The sequence below is a fragment of the Aplysia californica genome, unplaced genomic scaffold (assembly GCF_000002075.1).
Source record: "Aplysia californica isolate F4 #8 unplaced genomic scaffold, AplCal3.0 scaffold00069, whole genome shotgun sequence".
In the NCBI taxonomy this organism is placed as follows: Eukaryota; Metazoa; Mollusca; class Gastropoda; order Aplysiida; family Aplysiidae; genus Aplysia; species Aplysia californica.
The window spans coordinates 1,158,498-1,177,675 of NW_004797339.1; the positions used below are offsets into that span (position 1 = coordinate 1,158,498).

The window sequence follows — 19,178 nt, forward strand, 5'->3', positions numbered from 1 at the left end:
TACACAGGTTTGACTGTAGTACACAAGCATTTCCTCTTTTTGGACCGCAAGCCAGACACCTGTGTTTTCATGTCTTTTTATTCTGTTTCACTATCTTGAAGCCTATAAAACTTGAAGATTTGTATTTCTTGAGGTTGCTAGTAAAAAATTCAGATGATATAACTCTCAAAATTTTTTTCGTTTTAGGAATGGAAGCCTTTTTGCTTTTCAATAATTTCTTACTAATAGAAATAAATTTTTTAAAATCGGGGATTCTTTTTTTTTTCGCTTTACCGCTGTTTTCGGATCAACTGTGTTCGGTATTGGGTTCCACTGCATGAGCAAGCATTTTATTTTTTTCACAAAAGCCTGAAAGACACAAGACAGATTGCAAAAAGACAAATATTCACATTTTCATTTCCGCCCATTTCGATTATGGCTTGTATTTTAACAAAGCAATCAGCTAAAAAGTGTCTGTGGACGAAAGGGAATGAAAGCTGGGCCGCTAAAAATAGAACAGAAAATAGATTATAAGGAAATTCCACAAAGTTTAGTAGATTTAAAAAGCTTCGCATTTACTATTTCCACTGGAGGCTTCGTGGCACTGCATAAACATCCACGGACTGAAGATCCCAAGATGCCCCAAAACCACTAACGTTTGATCCTCGATCAGCGCTAAAGAAAAAAACCAACAGGAGAGCACTAAGGAATAATTGACCTGAGTGTGGCCCAGCCCCTTTAGATTGTCAGGAAGTTAGGGCCAAAATGCTTGCTTGAAGGGGGTTATTCCTCTGAAGATCTCCTGCTATCCGCTCGCCCAACAAATTTTCTCCCACCACATAAAAAATGTCAAGATTAATTGGTTGCGCTCACCGTAACACTTAAATTATTCCATCCATCCAAGTTACAAAGTTGCTCCATTATTCCAAGGCTGCAGTCCAATCCAGCACTGGGTAGGTTTTAAACCTAGGACCTTTGGATTGGGGCGCTGAGAACCAGATCTCAACGCCAGAGCCTTCCCCCTATTACTACTGTCGAGGAAAAACACATACAGAATAGTAGCAAAATCATTAAGACAAGAGACAGACTTAAACAAAACTGAGTAAAGTCCAGTCCAAAAACCAATAAGGGTCTGCAGAACCAAACTGTATAGCCATTTTCCATGAAGTGGAAATGATTATTCTTGAGTAAAAATTAACTTTCTAAAGTGAGAATCAAGAAGCCTAAATGCCACACCAAGAGAGGGACCAGTGCATAAAAGAACAATATATCCTGAAAACCAGGAGGGATAAGTGAGAGAGAGATGACTCGTTGCCAAATATGATTATTCCAATGGCTACAGTAGATGCCACTCTGACAAATGCCATTATGCTATTTGGTGTTTGTCAGAGTCATGCATCCAGTTGTTTATTTGGAGGTGAAAAAAGTTAAATTTCTTACACTAAAAAATAAACCGATAATTTAAAAAATTACGGCCAATGTGAGGTATTTATTTGAAAAACACCTTCCATGATGAAGTCAAAAGTTAAAATGCTAAAAATTCTTGCTATAATATGTTCACATTTTGTCAGCTGTCGTGCTGATAATTGACAGGAAAATGATAAAAGCTGCAGAAATCTCTCAAATCAAGTTGGTAAGCTTGAGAGTTTTGCAAAAAACAACTTCCCTTGCTAGAACTAGAAGCAATCATTTATTTTGAAAAATGTCTATCCTAATAAGTTGATGTCATTTATCAACTGATCATCATTAGAAACAAGTTTCTACTATAGCAAATTCAACATCAAAATGTGAGTTCAGTAAAATGTTCAGAATGAGAAGTGGCACAATTCTGTAAATTTGTGGCAGGGGGTCAGAACAATCACTCTTGTAGAATAATTGTAACCTTTTCTAACTATTCTAAAACTGTTCGCCACTGAAACCTTTAGAACATATTTTAAAACTAGTTCTTGGATGAACCCATTCCTCAAGAGAGTATTTGCTGAAATGTGAACACAATTTCTAAATTCTTCTATCCTATAAGACAGAAAGTTTTAAAGAATCAGTTTTTAAAAAGTTAACGCCGCCTGCAAAGTAATGCATATTGCTATACAAAGAATTCCTTACGCTACCTTAAGGAGACATGAAAGGGTAAAATTGGAGCTTTTTATCATTTGTGACACGTATTTTCTTTTTATCTGGCAACAAGACATATCTGGATCTCTGTGTAGAAAACAATGCGATGCTAGGAAGTACAATCTTCTTCAAGCACAAGAACAAACACAAAGGTAATGGATATCCCCAGACGGTACAAAACATAACCAAAATGACAATGTGGCCATAAACTTGAGATGGAAGACTTTACTGCTTGATGTAGGTCATCAGAGCATCAATATAGAAATAGAGACCACAATTTTTACTGATTGATAAGGATAAACATTCTATGCCCCCATTGACACAGTTTTGTTATCACTTCATTTAGGCAGCAGTCTACTTTGACCTTGCCTGTGAGAGTCAATCCAAGCAGAGTGGAATACAGCATCCCAGCAGAAAAACGAAGATACGCAAAAGCATAGACTTTCTCACATATGAAATACACTCACACACGCAAGAAGGTTGAGCTGAATATGATAAAATTCACTGATGTATTTTTCTTGTTAATGAGAAAACAGTTTCATAAAGACATTAGTCTGTATGAGAAATTCCAAGTCTTGGAACTTTCAAGTTCTAGTTATCCATATGATTACAAAAAAGAACTTTGAAAACATAGATTTCAGGATGTGAAACAATAAGTAACAAAAATTGTCCGTCATTTATTATCACTCATTCATTGATAAATACACTTATTGATAAATAGGGACATAACAGCTGGTTCAATCAATACAGTAATTTTCTTTGTTAATAACACACAAGCAGAAACCAATAAAATATTAGAGGTAGAGTTAGAAGAACAGCTGAATCTATCATTATGTTCTATCTAGCTTTCACATTCTATTTGGGGTTTTTTAGGCAAATTTTTAAAAATTGTCTCAATCTCATTAGAATTTGCCCAGTTCATAACAAAAAAGGAAAGCAATGCCAATCTTTACAGTATATATCTCAGCACATTGCACTGGCCACATTTTCTTCAAGTACAGCTTTAATAAGCTCACACATAACGGCACACAAAACCAAGCTACACACGCACAGAACAAAGCTGTTGCTAGAAAAATCAGTAAAAACCTGCCAAAAACTATTTATTGAACTTGTAAGAGCAGGGCAAACAGAGTTCGGTTTGAAATTTTTGTTACAACAGTGATCTTGTGTATAGAAATAAACACAAATTATCAAATTTCTCCACAGGGAAAATAAAGAGGTCTCCTCCACTTCATTTTATTTCTTTGAAGTTTCTCTTTCTTCGCCCTATACTCACACAAAATTTCAAAGTATTTTGGAGGGATGCAATCGTAAAATGCATTCAAAGAAACATTAAGGAAAATGAATACAAGTGTGACAAGAGCAGCACTTGGCCACAATAGGAGAAAGACACACAGGACAGGAATTATTAGTGACCTATGCTACTCAGGGCATTAAAAGGCAAAGGAGAGAGTGATAAGTGTTTGTGCGTACAAGGCAGCATACAAAAGAGTGAGTGCATGACATGCTGTAATAAAAGGATAGAACAACAGAAAAAGAAAAAGTCTTACCACAAATATTCGGTATGCATCCATCCTATTGATGTTCAAACCTTCTGACCAGCAGGGGTCCGTATCCACTTCAGTCTCATTACAGTTGCTGCTGTTTTTTCTGAATGAGCTGTCAGACACAATAAAGTACAGTCAAACCTGCCCTGACGGCCACCTCTATAAGACGGCCACCTGTCCAACGACCACTTTCCATTTCCCCCCTTGCGTTTTTTCTATATAATTTAACTGTGTAAAACGGGCACCTGTCCAACGCGGCCGCGGCCACCATATTTTAACACAGAACCCCTATCACACTAAGCAATAACACCTGTCTTAGACGGCCACCTTAGTGACTCTATTACGTTTTGTCATAAATTGTGCATTGACCCTGGCATTGTGGGCGAGCCGTCATAATTCAATCACCTGTCGTTGTTGTTAGGTAGTCCCTCCAACCGATCATACTGCGTAGGCCCCTCCCACTGTTGGCCAATAACTACCAATTTTCAGCTGCTGGTGAGGTAAGTGTGTGATCCCTCAAAACCCATATGCCCCGCCCAGAACTCACACGCAAATCGTAAGTGAGATGAGTGGTCACTGTTTACCCAGTCTGTAACAAAGTAACAGAGGACGTCAACATGAACTTGTGACAGAAGCGTCGCTCGTTCTCCGAGTGGTGGCGACCCGTGTGTTTGTTTTAACATGGCACTCGGTCTTCCTCGTCAGATACATTTCGTTTTATTGTCACCCTTGTGCAAAATTAGCACAATCAAAATTACAAACAAAATACATGTACAAACCAACCACCACCACCACTAAAAACAACAAAAACAACAACAATGCGGCTACTTTCGATTGGGACCTCAAATGAGAATGGTTTGTTTTCTTCATCTTGATCAGTCCTGCCTAAGACGGCCACCTGTATTATACGGCCACTTTTCTCCTTGACAATGGGTGGCCGTCTTACACAGGTTTGACTGTAATTATCTATTTAGTTTTAGTTTAAGTTTTACAGCACTTGCAACACAATAAGGTTATATAAGTGCCGAAGATTACAGGTGTTACAAGAGAGTAACAAATACAAAAAAAGAAGGAGAGATAAAGACGATAGATGTTGGATAGAAAAAATGGAGCAAACCACTCCAGAGCACCCGCTAACCACCCACTAATAAAATTATGGAATTTACAACAACAAAAAAACAAGGAAAATCAAGAACAATTCAATAAAAGTAATTCTGTCCATCTTCATGTCAAATATTACATCTCATGCTTCAGAAATTGTTAGAGCTAACAACACATAACCACATGAAAGGTCATTTTTTTACCCTAGGGAAGACTGGAAAACACACAGGAAAAATTAGCAAATTTGAATATTTAAAAAAATATATATATACTGTATATTTATATTCCTTGCTTCAAATGCCTACCCGCCTCAAATAATATGATAAAGCTTTTTTCCCCCAAGACTATTACGACATTGTCAAAACTAACAATAACATTCCTTTCACAACATAGTATTCATAATATAATTGATTAAATGTAAATACAAAAAAGTAATTGCACAAGAGGGACTCCTCTTTAGAAATAATTCAATTGCAACAAAAAGCACGTTGCACAAACCTTGTAAGCGACAAAATGTCCAATATTAACTTTTTTGGCTTATAAGACTCTGTATAACATACGGTATGTCCCAGTCATACAATCTCTTGGGTTTTTTGGGGTTTTTTTATCGCCCTGACCAAAGTTAAGAAGAGAAAGCCATGCTTTTGCCTATTTGATGAAACAAGTGCATACACTTTGTAAAAATAGAATAGAATTTAGAATATACTTTCATCTTCAAGAATCTGGGTGATTTTTTAAAAATTGACGAATATTTTTGCCATAAAAATTGCTTGACAAGATGGCACTGACTTACTCCAACCCCAAGTAGATTTGGATAAGAGAGAGAGAGAGAGAGAGAGAGAGAGAGAGAGAGAGAGAGAGAGAGAGAGAGAGAGAGAGAGAGAGAGAGAGAGAGAGAGAGAGAGAGAGAGAGAGAGAGAGAGAGGGAGAGAGAGAGAGAGAGAAAAAGAGAGGGGGAGGGAGGGAGGGAGAGGGAGGGAGGGAGGGAGAGGGGGAGAAAGAGAGAGAGAGGGAGAGAAGAGAGGGAGAGAGAGAAAGAGAGAGAGAGAGAGAGAGAGAGAGAGAGAGAAAGAGAGAGAGAGGATAAAACAAAAGCTCAAAGAACAAGATGACTATACCAAACAACATCTCTGAGAGACTTGGGTACTGCTGCAGCATAGATGGCCAGGTCTCCATACAGATAGACGATGATGCACAGGTGAAACAGGGACAAACCAACTGGAGATGTAAAGGAAGGCAAACATGATCGGACAGCAACAAAAATGTCCTAATTAGGCTCAAAGAGCCAAAGTTCAGGTCTGGCTTACATGAAACATTCAGGTTTTTTTCAACTGCTTGCTGTCAAACAAAATGTTAACACATGTTCACGAAACTAAAACGGCACCCAAATTCTTGCATAAATGCAAATCACACAATATGCTTAGATGATCATGTAATTTATGCACAGCATAATGATTTGGGACAACAAAAAACACAAACAAACAACAACAAAAAACAAGCTGCAAAAGACAGCATTCTCCAAACTGTAAATACCATACTCTTCTCTGTAACGTCTGCACCTGGTTAAAACATCTGTTCAACAGGCAACCATGCCACTACAGTAAAATAGCATTGTAATTTTTTTTAAATACACCCAAGTTATTTTATTAAGCACAAACACACACAACAGCCAACAACTTACTTTTATTGAAGTACATGAAAGCCATTGATCCCTGAAGAGAAAAAAACAAATTAAAATGTAATGGACGCAAAGCATTTCAAAAACAAACAAAAATCTTTTAATGTTCCTGATAGACATCATTGCAACCTCTGAGACCCCCTAAGGTGGCCCCTGACGTTGTTCACTAAGTCAAGCTGTTGGAAATAGGGGGATTTACAGTTGCAAGTACTATCCAGTCTGATAATGAAATCCGTGACCAGTGTTGCTTTACCAATTACCACCTGTGCTTGCTTTTCATGGGATCACTGTTTGACCTATTAAAAACAGAAACATTTAAACATCTCCTTTGCTTCCACCCTTAGCCACACCCATCAATGTAATAAGCTCAGTCAACCAATGCCAACCCTCACTGCCATCATGTAAAAACGATTTGAGGAACTCTTTTTCTCGGCTGGCCGCGCAATCAGGGCGGCAGGCATTGTTCAATCTAATTTCACACCTCTGGCTTCCAGCTACCCAGGAAAGTTTTCGTAGAGACTCGCTACTTGGGCACTCTCACAGGCAGTCATGAGATTCCCCACCCACACTACACTGACCATCTGCATCACTCAGGGTTCACATGATGGGGTAACATCTACCCCAAATAGCACCCCTACTCCCCTTCCTTGCCCGGCGGCACTGCCACCTGGCCTCCAGTACCGGCTCTGGGAAGGAGCCGACACCAATGGTTAATACCGGCTCTGAGAAGGAGCCGACGCGACGTTTTTTTTTTCTTACCGGGCTACGGGAAGTGTGCAGTGTGTAGGCCTAGACCTAGCAGCTGTGACGTCAGATGCACACAACGCAGCGGGTGACCTTGATACAGGACTTCAGATTCAAAATTGACAATCAAAAACGAAGTTTGCTTAAATTTATAATATGGCTTCAAATCAGGTTCCATGCGAGCCACTTTGCTTATTTTGATACGCCGATTCCGAAAATGAAATCAATTTTAGCGGCGATAACTATTTTTAAAACTCTGCTTGCAAAGTTTAATCCCACGCGGCGGCAAACTTCAAAGGTATTTTGCGTCACAGTTCGCCTCTCCAATTCTGACTGGTGTGTGTGTGAGTGCGGGGGGGGGGGGGGCGAAGTCTGTGTGATGTCACCTACTGGAGTCACTCCCAGTACCGGTGCTGGTACTGGCGGTTCTCGGCACCAGGTGCCGCAGGTGCCGAGAAAGTACTGACTCTGGATTTCGCCGGTACCGCCCACCACTAGATTCCACTGTAGTGTGTAAGGTCCCAGGTTAGAATCCGGATAAGGATGGAAATTTTTCTTCTCTAAAATTGTCTCCTCTCAACTCCTTTCCTGCTCTCTAGCAATGTTCTGTCGTCTGTCCACTTTCTGCCCCCACCCCCTCACCTCTTTTGCCTCCTCCTCTGAGCTCCAGACTCTTTCTGCAGCCTTTCTACTGCTACTCCCTGGTTCATTCTTACTGCTGTCTTTCATCCACACCCCTAATCTTATGATAGAAAAGATTTACACCTAGCCTTCTCAGACAAAGGGCGAAAAATCGCGGAAGTCTCGAGTGCAAATTGCACACGTTAAAGTTCCATTGGTGGTCTAAAATCAATAAGAGTAGGCTTTGGCCCCCATTCGAGCATAATTCAAAATTTCCTACCAACTGAAATTGTTTAATGTGTCCTGCACGCTCATATAACCTTATGTGGTTGCGAGCGCAATAAAACACTTACCAAAACAAACAGACAGGTGGTTGTCTTGGACAATGTCATCATATGCAAGGCGGGAAGGGGGGAGCAGTGGAAAGTGATCATTTGTACAGGTGGTTGTCTTGGATAGGTGGGCGCTAGAGCAGGTTTGGCTGTACTTCACTTTTACCCAATTGTTATCATTTGAGCTACTAGTCACAAACATTCACTTTCAGTTCACTAAACAACCATCTGCAGTTATCTTATCAATATTTATCATGGTGTTTCTTTGTGCTATCATTTTTTTTTTTTATTGAACAACCAGACATTCAAACTATTGCAAAAACTCAGGCTGTTTTTGCAATATTTGTCTTTCACATACTTACAAATATAATATATATTTTCACTTTTCAATGAGAAAGGGATTTTGTGCTAGATTTCTTGTACTTCTTTTTCTACCATTCAATTACTTTCCTTACTTCCTCTTGTTGTCTTTTTCTTTTATAATCTTTTTTTTTCTTTTATCACATGCTTCAAAACCTATTCTTATTTTATTCTCTTATTTTTAATTCTTTTTCAGGGAAATGTTTTATGGCGCTCGAAACTGCATAAGGTCATATGACTGCACGAGACACATTAAACATTTTCAGTTGGAAGGAAATTTTTAATTCTGCCTGAGCGGCGGCCGAAGCCTACTCTTATCGATTTTGGACCACCAAGGGATCTTTAACAAGCGCAACTTGCACAAGCGACCTCTGAGATTTTTCCCCCTTTTCCAAGAAGGCTATGTGTAGATCTTACCTACCATAAGATCAGGGGTGTGGCTGAAAGAGATCAGGAAAGGAGGTGAAAGGAGAATATTTTAGAGAAGAAAATTTTCCATCGCTATTCGGATTCAAATCCGGGACTTATTGAACGAGAGGCGAACACCATAACTTCTAGACTACGAGAGCCCCCTTCTATTTTCTGATAATAAGTAACAGATACAGCTCCTAGAACCATCAGCTTGTCTTCAAATTATCTAAATTCCAAACAAAAGTACATGTACTTACCATTTCTACTCTCTCTGTAATCTCAAAGCTTGGGCGCATTTCAGAATCTGTTAATAATAATCAATAAATTTTCAGTCAAGGAAAGAAATGGTTAAAAGTGCATCAACATTTTACTACATACAGTACAGTCAAACTGAACACATTTGATCTGAAAACAGTGGTAAACCAAATAAAAATAAAATCCCTGATTTCATTTCCTCTATTTGAGCAGCTTTTCTAAACAGAAAACCTGGTTAAACCAAAGACAATCCGGCGATCCCACAGATTTCAGTTTAAGCTGACTCCACTGTACCTTGATAAAAAAATGTACAAAGCAAATTCATCCAAAAGTTGTCTGTACTTAGATCACTCCATATGTGATACGCCACAATAAAAACAGCTCAAGTAACAAGGTGTGATAACATTCCATATGCTTTTTTTACTATACTATAGAATACATTAATGAATAAGATGATTCATTTGGTTTCTTTTTTTTTAAATCTTGAAACCACTACGATAAGAAAACGCCTTTACTGAAGGGAATAGAGTTTTCAATATAGGGTCTTATCATGACACACTGCAAGAAGGAGAGGTGTAGATGTGAAGTTTGTCCCTATATCATAGACTGAGCATGGATTAAGTCAAAGATTAAAAACAGCCGACAGGAGTAAATTTGAAGGATTAAAAATATTCTTTCCACAGTGAGACTTACGCAAGGGAACATAAGATATAACTAACATATAAGTTAGTTTAATAGTTTTAATAGCATGATATCAGCCAACATGGGATTTTGAGAGCAAAGAAACATGGTCCATACAATGTTGAAAACAATTAAGAACCTGATCCTAAAATTCCAACCTTTGCTAGCACACAAAAGAAACAATATTTCACTTGACTTTTTATAATTTTACTAAGTTATGCTCACATTTTGGTGGAGTCTTGTGCAACAGAGGCTGTGTTTCGTCGGCATTTACACTTGGTCCACCTGAATCTTCTTTTTTCAGCTGCAGAAAACAAAATGACACAAGTTTTGTAATTCACACACCATTTCCAAGCTTTTTGATTATCATTTTGGAGGTCAACTCTAATTTAACATAAATGACAAAACCTTTTTTTTAATCAAGAGAGGAAAAATGAGAGAGCTAACTCATACAAAAGCAAACAAATTTCTACCCCAGAAACATCCAAAAACAAAAATAGTTCAGCTAGAGTTGAAAGTCTATATTTTACTGAAGCAAAACGAATGAAGCTGTTCATCAGAGTAAAGAGAAGCACATCACCACCATAATGGTCAAAGGGAGAGTAAAGATTTGAGACTCACCAGTGACATCTTCCAACAACCCATCAGTAATAATGTGTAGGGGATAGAAAAGAAGCAGAACCTTACAAGACATTTTAAAAAGTTCTGGAGTTGAGAAAAACATGATAACATTGAAACACCATGTGACTCAAATGGTTCAAAAGAACACGGAAAATGACAGTCAGTTCAGTAATACAAAGCTTTACATCTGCCTTACAAAACAAAACAAAACAATAGGATACCGGTACAGCAAAATACATAATAACCATTTTGCACACCAAGATGACAGTATTCAGAATGCTTTCAAACGGCAGTAGCTTTCAAAGAACAGCAGAGAACAAAAAGACATATAATCCTAGCAAAAATTCTGTCAGGTCCCAAAAAAGATATTTACACAAATTTGGTCACAGAACATAATAAATAATCCCAGTCTTTTCTCATCCTGGAATTACAGAATATTCAACATCTGAAATTATGTGGACCGGAATACACAATAATTAAAACGAAGTGCTCACTTACACCATTTTGCTCATTATCTGATACAAATTTCTGGAAGCGCATCTTTGCATTAGAAATTGCCATGGTCTCAGTCATGAATGTCAAAGTAACATAGCTGAAATGAAACAAACACAAAGAAAATATAAAGGCCTTCAATTTGTGACAGATAAAATAGAGTAAAACTCTGTCACAAAAGCAAATCATGCTGTGCTCTTGAGGGTTGTTTTACAGCCAATCAGAATAATGAAAGCTACAATGAAACTAATTAATAGAACAACGGATACTGAAAAAAACTGGAAAAGAGAATACTATACTACAGCACCTACGAGCCACCCACTGTGACACCAAAGAGTCTCTATTCCAAGCATCTCATCATTCTAGTGAATTTGGGGGCCGGGGGGGCCTTAAAAGATAATAAAGACACCAAATGCTGTCAAATACAAAGCCGGAACAACTACATCGTCGTCTATCACACCAAAGGGCGTATCCCTGTTTTCTTACTTTTTCAGGAGAACGATTTAAAGATTTTCAGACTTAGGTTGCTTTATCCTTTTCCCTTGTCATTATAGGAATTTGCATCGTACCATCGCGATATTTGGATATTGTGTGCATGATAAGATATCAAACAATCAGCAAGATTAGTTTTGAACTTTTTTTTTTAATTTCACTGCGAAAATGTGCCATCTGTGAGCAGACGCCCTTTCGTGTGATTGTTCGACGTTTCATCCTGTCCTAAATCAGTGTATACGCCCATGTATACGCCCTGTGTTTGAGTGTTCACACAAGTAATTTCAGTCTTCAGACTGACCAGTAGAGGGTAAAATTCCTCCTCACTCCCCCATCCACCCGCCAAATCTTTCCCTTTCTCTTTTCCTTCCAATACCTCTCTGTTCGTCCGTCTGTCTGTCTGTCTGTCTGTCAGTCTGTCTGTCTGTCAGTCCGTCTGTATCTTTCTCTCTCTCTCTCTCACACACACACACACTCACACACACACACACACATACTCTCAGGTACAGGCATCATGTTTTAGAAAGACAAGCAGTTTCCTTTCGTTCCAATTCCAAATTTATTATTTAAAAAAACAAACAAATTAGTGATGGATGCCACCATGCTTTGGTAGGCTCTCTTTGATCAAACATGTTTGTATTTCTCAGCTTGAATTTTGTGAGACATCTCATTCGCTGTGTGGTAGTTGACAGAAGAAAGCTTTGTGCTCGGCATTCCGGATGACGGGTGTGTTCCCAGAGCACAGAGACATCAAATCGCCGTATTTCTCCTTGCTAATTTGGTTTGGTTCTTCATTTAGTTGTTTAACTTCACAATGAATTAGGTGTGAAAGTTGGCGCTTCAGCGAAATGGACCTGTACTGCTCTTCCAGGTGACTGTTTTTTTAAAAATATTGTTGTTGGGTGGGCTTTGTTCACCCTCACTTCCATGACCTTGTTCCAGTTCACGGGAACACCTGAATCCTGATTGTCCTTGCGGACGTTGAGAACTTTCAGATCTTCTGAAAGTTTTTTGTAGTTTAGAAAGTCACTGTGCTCAAGCGGGTGGACCTTGTATGGCTGTTTGCGTCGGGCCAATGCAATGATGGGAAACAGCTGTGATGGGAGAAACACATCCCCAGCATTTCCCAAGGCCGTGCTTATAGCACTGTGTGCTGAGTCACCTTCGCACTACCCATGGAACTATTCAAAGTACCTGAGTGACAGTTCCTCCATGTGTGCTGAAGTGTTGATCATGTGGAGCATCATGGTGGGCATGATTGTGTCTTTATTTTGTCCCGGGCAGCCATCGGCGAACAAGTAGGCAGTCTTGATGCCTCTTTGGTCATATTCCCTCAGTGCCCTGCACACCGCAGTTGATATCTCTGAGCTGCCCCTTCTGCTTTGGCCTTCGTGCCAAATGAAGCAATCACATGTGTGGTCACCCAAATTATAAAATGTCAAATTGAAATTGGAAAGTCTCCTCTTGTAGAACAAAGCATCTTCATGTGAAATTGGCAAGTATATGACCTGTTGGAAATCAAAGTTCCCTGCCAGAATGCTGTGGTCAGCTTGAGCCATCTTCTTGCAATCCTCCTTAAGTTGTCGCACCTTTTGTTTTTCTGCTTCGTGCCTGTTGTAAATTTCCCTGAGTTCATTTTTCTGAGCTTCGTCCCCTTTTCGGAAAGAGTTGCAGAGTGAGCATTGGTCATTTTTAGGACTATGAAAGGCCAGGCTTTTCGTCTTGAACACTCGTCTGTATGTATGAAAACTTGGGATGTCATTGCATGGGTTTTCTTTCACGAACATGTCGTACATTTTGGACAATGTGAGGTCTGGGCTGAGATACTCTTTGCTGGAAGAGGCCCTACAGTAGTGCGATTCCACGCGTAGAAATCTGTCAATGTGTCGACTGATTTTCTCCCTGTTTTGTTCTTCTCTTGTCTTCATCAGCTCCGATTGTCTGCCCCCTCGCTTGTCTTCTTCCACAACGCCGGTCTCCGTGATCTTTGATAAAACAACTCGGACAAATTTCTCTGAAATACTCAAGGTTGCAAGGAATGTGTTTCTACACACTTTCAAGCGCTTTCCATTGACTGTGAGGTAATAAGCATGCGTTTTGCTGCGTCGAGAGTTTGGTTTCCCGACCTTGGGCTCAGTCGTCTCAATATGCCTCGCAATGAACTCTATCTCCTTCTGCAGGTCAGCCAGTTTATAAAAGTCCTGAAATATCTCCCTCCTATCCGTTTCTGTGATTCCAGAACACTGACGGCCAGCTCTCGTACATTCCATTCCAACGCAGCCCTTTCTCATCATTCGTGCTGGAACAACCTTTTTCGTGCCGGCGCTCACGTACTCTTCGTCAAACTGTCGCTTTCTTTTTGCATCGTTCTTCTTGTTGATTCTCTTCCGTTTCTTTGGTGACGCTTGGCGGGCTGATCCTTCAACTTCAAATGATTCTAGTAGCCGTTCGTTGCTACTCTGGGTCTCATCGGTCTCAAAATCATTGTGCCTTATGGATTCAGTGTTTGTTGATTCTGGCGCTACTGACAAGGCTCACTTTGTAGACATGTCTTCAGACCAATATAACAAAGGCAAAGTCCTGATGCTTTTATCACTTCAGTCAGTAGCGCTGCCGGGGGTGGGGGAGGGGGGTGTCTAGATAGCGTAGCCTTCTAGTTAATGAGTGTAGCATAATACGCTAAAGGAAGAACATATAGCTTAGCAATATTCATGTGAATCGTTGGACAAAAAGTAGATCTTATTTAAATTTGATCAAACCCAAGTTTGCTTTTTCGAATGGTTTCCAATCGTCAGAAGGTAAGCAGGTCAGTTTGAAAGACAGGTTGTATGTGACAGCAAGCCGCAAGCACCAGTAAGCAACTGGAACAACACAATAAGGCCGGTCTTGTTTTCTCTCTTGCACAAGCAGGATTCGATGCAACACAGTGCATGCGCTGTGTACAGGCCTATTGTATCATTAGAGGAGGGCCAGTATTACTATATTACGTCATACGGCCTTGGCCTATGCCAGAAAAAAAAAGACAAAAGTGTAACGGTCGTTCACACGAAGGGGCGTAACCAAGGTATACGTCCTTTCGTGCGAATAGATTTGATACAACTTTGTATCAATTTTTTGCACACGAAAGGGCGCAAGCCTGCGTACGCCGTTTCGTCTGATTCGGTCGCGTTGAGTGTTAGCGTACGCCCTTTTCGTTTTTTTACTGCTAGTACTGTTATTTTAAAGCTAGGTATACGCCGTTTCGTGTGAACATAGATCTGAGGCAGCGCTATCTACTAGTAGTAACAACTCAAAACTGCCAAAATCTGGAATACGCCCTTTCGTGTGACAGGCGACGACATACAACACCTAACTATATGGACCCGAGTGCATACCTCTGCATGCACAACCTTCATCCTTCTGCTTGTTCTGGCAGGTGGAGGTGTAAATCTAGAAGTGATCACTTTAGAGCTCAGGAATATAGGGTCCAATAGGCTCATGAGGAGAGGGCTAGTGGCTTAAAGGGCCAAAACATGACGTCTTTTGGCCAATTTTCAGTAATGCTTATCCTTATTCAGTAGATATTAAGCAAGAACGGGTCAACATAAAATTATAATAAGGTGTGTACCGACCAGCAAAGCCAGCCCACAAACTAATTTGCTTTCCCCTCCTTTCTAAAAATAATTTCACTTCTATAGCAGGTTCTTTTTCACTTTGAAACTCAAATAACTTACTACAAAACATATACAATCAACCAGACTAATTTCGAAAAACAATTTACAAGCCAATAAAATTACAGTACAAGTATCCACCCCATAAAAAATCTAAAAACCATATAGTCATGTAGTATTAGTAGTATGTAGATAACATTTAAACCAAATCAAACAAGACACACTGTACCCTGCGAAATGACATACAAAATCAGTCAAATAGAATGATACATATAGAAAGAAAGGTGGTCAACCATCAGGAGCAACACCTGTACTGTGATGACAAATAATTCAGGATGTTACCTGCAGGGTCCCCACCAAATCCTGGAAATGTTTTTCAAGACCCTCAAATTTTTTTCAAGACCCCAATTCAAAGGAACAATAATTAGGCCACTGCCGCGTCAAGAATGATCCCCCAAAAGCCCATCTATCAATGATAAAAAGTCAAAATTTCTTTAAATGAATGCAAATGTACATTTTGTAGTAAAGTCTCTTCAAACAATAGATGATTATAATGCTGGGTGACTGCCAACGCAGCTTCTCAATTTTCCAAGGGAGGGGCCTCGTCCATTTTCCAGGGGCGTGTTACATAACAATGACAGCACGTGCTCCATTTATATCTCTAATATATGTATATGTTAGTTAATACACACACACACACACACACACATGTAGGTACACTATATCCAGTCAACAACATGTCAGTGTGGCACTGGAATCTTGTGTGACTTGGGTATTTCAGTCTGTTCTTACTTATATATATTTCCCCCTCATCATATTAAATTAGCCTACATAAACTATAGGCCCTAATAAAAAATGAATCCTGTTGTGAGCCTGAGAAAATACCTAGAATTAGAAAATCGACCGTCAATAACCAGTCTGGGTGTTGTGATTCATATATAATAAATGGGAAGAGGAAAACTATTGCTCAAACTCATCAAAGCAGAGTAATATTAGTGTAATAACTTGAATGGCTCAAGTAGACCTATTCAGTGTGAGAAGTGTAAGAACTGAGGGAGGGCAAGATGCAGTGACACTTAAAATCTGCCAATCTTGAACAGAAAGCTAAAATAGATATAAATTACAATCACTCCATCCAATGAAACGTGAACACTTTAGTTCAATAACAAGGCATGACGGATCCCGATTCCACACAAGGCCTGCACCAACGCGCGCTTTGCAGAGGGCTCTTAAAGTAAGCAAGTTCTCAAAATTCTAAATACTAAAAATTTGCTTCCACGTTACGTTTTTGACCTCTAGCGTTGCCTTCACCCCTCCCATCCCCTTCCCTGAGTGTATCTTATTTTTAAAAAGCAATCCCCCCCCCCCCCCATTCTGGAGTCCTATACTTCACAACGCTCGGACCGCCGGTACCCACACTCGCAGGTTCATTGACCGGTCACGATGGCGAACGTGACAAGACGCTTGTACAACTTTCTTTTCTTTTCTTTTTTTTTTATTTTACAAGTGACAGCAGAGGACACTTTTTTTATAATGATTTTTTTCAAGGCGACACAGCGTTCGTAATGCACAGCCTGCATGTTACAAATGTTGCGTTATCTATAAGAATATTACCGGAAAATATCTGGGTGGGAACGAAAGCGAAAGATTTTGATTCTTCCCGATCGAGCCTCGGTGTCACACATACACTTCCGCCACAGCGGTTCAATTACGTTTCCTCTTCATGCTTCATCAACCATACTGTCTCGATAGCTACACTACTAATATTACACAGGCCCTCAGCGATCATAAATTATATGACCGTCTAGCACAGGCCCTATCCTTTCCCGACATACCGACCCATCACAAAATTCCCGACTTTTTCCCGACCTCCCGACCCATCTAAAAATTCCCGACTTTTTCACGATTTCCCGACCTGGTGAGGACCCTGTACCTGACAACAAGATCCTACTCCAGGAGCAAAGGAGGTACAAGGACATTTTTTTGTGCTTAATCATCCTGATAAATACTGTACCATGGATACCATATTATGTGTCAGCAATAAGTGCTATATTCATGGACAGAGATAAAAACTATAACGTGGAAAAGATAAGTCAAGTGCAACTTTACAAGTCCTTACAAAAAGCAGCCTGAGGCTACATTGACGGACCATGCATTTGTCAAAAGCTCATTGTGATAAACATTTTTTAAAACTTTTTTCCATAGCAAAATATTTTAGATAAATGGAGATGAGCACAAATAAATACCTGTGTGCACATGTGTGTGTATGAGTGATGTACAGAAAAAGAGAGGCTGGGAAGAGAAAGTGAGAATAATTAAGAAATAAAGAAAAATAAAGAGAATTAACTTTTTAAAACAAAAGGGGGGAAGAGAAGGGAGGGCAGATAGAGATAGAGTTGTCTGAGATAAATAATCAACAACCATTCACATGTTTATGCAATAACAACAACCTTCTGTGCTTTATCCATTGAAGAAATGAACCATATAACGTCAGGTCTGAAGCCTGAATTCCCAAAAACTGCAACCCCATGGTTACAACTCCGGTAGCCAAACCCCTAGATTACCGAAGGGTACAATTGATATACTTCAGACCTGACGTTGTGTTCTTGGGAAAGGCACTTTGCACGACTGTTCCTCAATTCATACAGGTGTGAATGGGTGCCCTGCCATAGGCAGCGAAAGATGAAATCAGTATTTTAATGTTTTAGCACCTCAGTAAAAACGGCACTGTACACTTACCAGGAAATTGATATTGTTTCAGAAAGCTATCAAGTCTTTTGGGGTTAATAATATAGATTGTAAAGCACATAGAGCTTCCTGTTGAGCAAGAATTCGTTATATATACAAATGCTATTTATTATTATAACATCTTCTTATCTTAACCCACCTCATGAATGCAAGAGCAATGATACCGATCAGGCTCAGCAGCCAGCCTGCCTCTTTGAAAGCATCTGGCATAGTAAGGGCTCCTGTGCCAACAATCAGGTTGAAGACGTACACAAAGCCCACCTGAAAAACAGAGTCATCGATATGGACTCACAATTTAAATGTTAAATATGTGTCATTTCACTCATAGTCTCAGTGTACTTTGAGTGTGTTTATGTTTGGGTGTGTGTAATCCGAGTGCTTAGTTGTTTAGTTTTCAGTTTTAGTCTTAGAAAAAGTTTTACAGCACTTGTGACACACATAATATGTGCAAAAGATTAGAGGTGTTATTAGAGGGTATCATACCAAGAAAAGAAAAAAAAGAGGAGAGATAAGGACGATAAATGCTTGACGGAAAGAAGGAGCAAAGGCACCAGAGCATCCACCAACCATGCCTGTGCTATGTGTGAAAGAACGTGAATGTGAGTGTGTGTGCTGCATGTAAGAGAGAGTGTTGCATATGAGTACAAAAACACATTTGTGTATGATGGAAAAAGAGTGTGCGTGTGTGTGTGTGTGTGTGTGAGTGTGTGTGTGTGTGTGTGTGTGTGTGTGTGTGTGTGTTGTGTGTGTGTGCGTGTTAACTATCATGTGTAAGTGTGCATCCGTGTGTTTGAGTACAGAATATCTTAGTGTATGAATGTGTATGGGAAAGAGTGTGTGCATGAGCATACGTGTGTGTATATGTGTGTGTTTGTGTGTGTGTGTATCTGTGTGTTAGTCTGTGTACGAGTGTGTTTGTGTCTGTGTGTGTGCATGCACTTTTATTTGTGTGTATAGTTTGAGAGTGTGTAAATGGGAGTGCATGTGCATAGGTCACCACCTGTATGTTTATGTGTCTGGGTGTGGAAAGAGATATGTGTGATAATGTGTGGGTATGTAAGGGTACATAAGTGAAAGAGGGAGTGCATACACAGCGTAACACGGATAGTTTGAATTTGTCGGGACCGACCTCGGTAGTTCAAGGGATCCGTAACTCAAAGGATATTTTTCAAAGATGAAGAATTAAAAAAACTGGGACCACAGGCGCAGTTCAACGGATGCGTGATTTCAAGTCTTCTGTGTTCGACCTAACAGTGTTATATTGTATATATTATATATACATGTATACGTTTTCACACATGCACATGAATATGTGTTGTTTTACTTACAGGCAAATGAGAGAGAGAGAGAGAGA

General features: G+C 39.6%; 1 protein-coding gene across 3 annotated transcripts in view; it reads right to left on the minus strand.

The window, feature by feature from the left end:
• LOC101856249 (transmembrane protein 104) overlaps positions 1–19,178 on the minus strand; it is a 44,428-nt gene that overhangs the window by 11,788 nt on the left and 13,462 nt on the right. For all 3 annotated transcript variants that reach the window (XM_005093783.3, XM_005093782.3, XM_005093781.3), the window contains exons 3-9: positions 17,964–18,085; positions 10,941–11,034; positions 10,047–10,125; positions 9,143–9,189; positions 6,421–6,451; positions 5,858–5,957; positions 3,642–3,750 (exon numbers count right to left, since the gene is read on the minus strand). In XM_005093783.3, the coding sequence (XP_005093840.1) occupies positions 3,642–3,750; positions 5,858–5,957; positions 6,421–6,451; positions 9,143–9,189; positions 10,047–10,125; positions 10,941–11,034; positions 17,964–18,085 (582 nt within the window). The remainder of the gene's footprint in view (positions 1–3,641; positions 3,751–5,857; positions 5,958–6,420; positions 6,452–9,142; positions 9,190–10,046; positions 10,126–10,940; positions 11,035–17,963; positions 18,086–19,178) is intronic.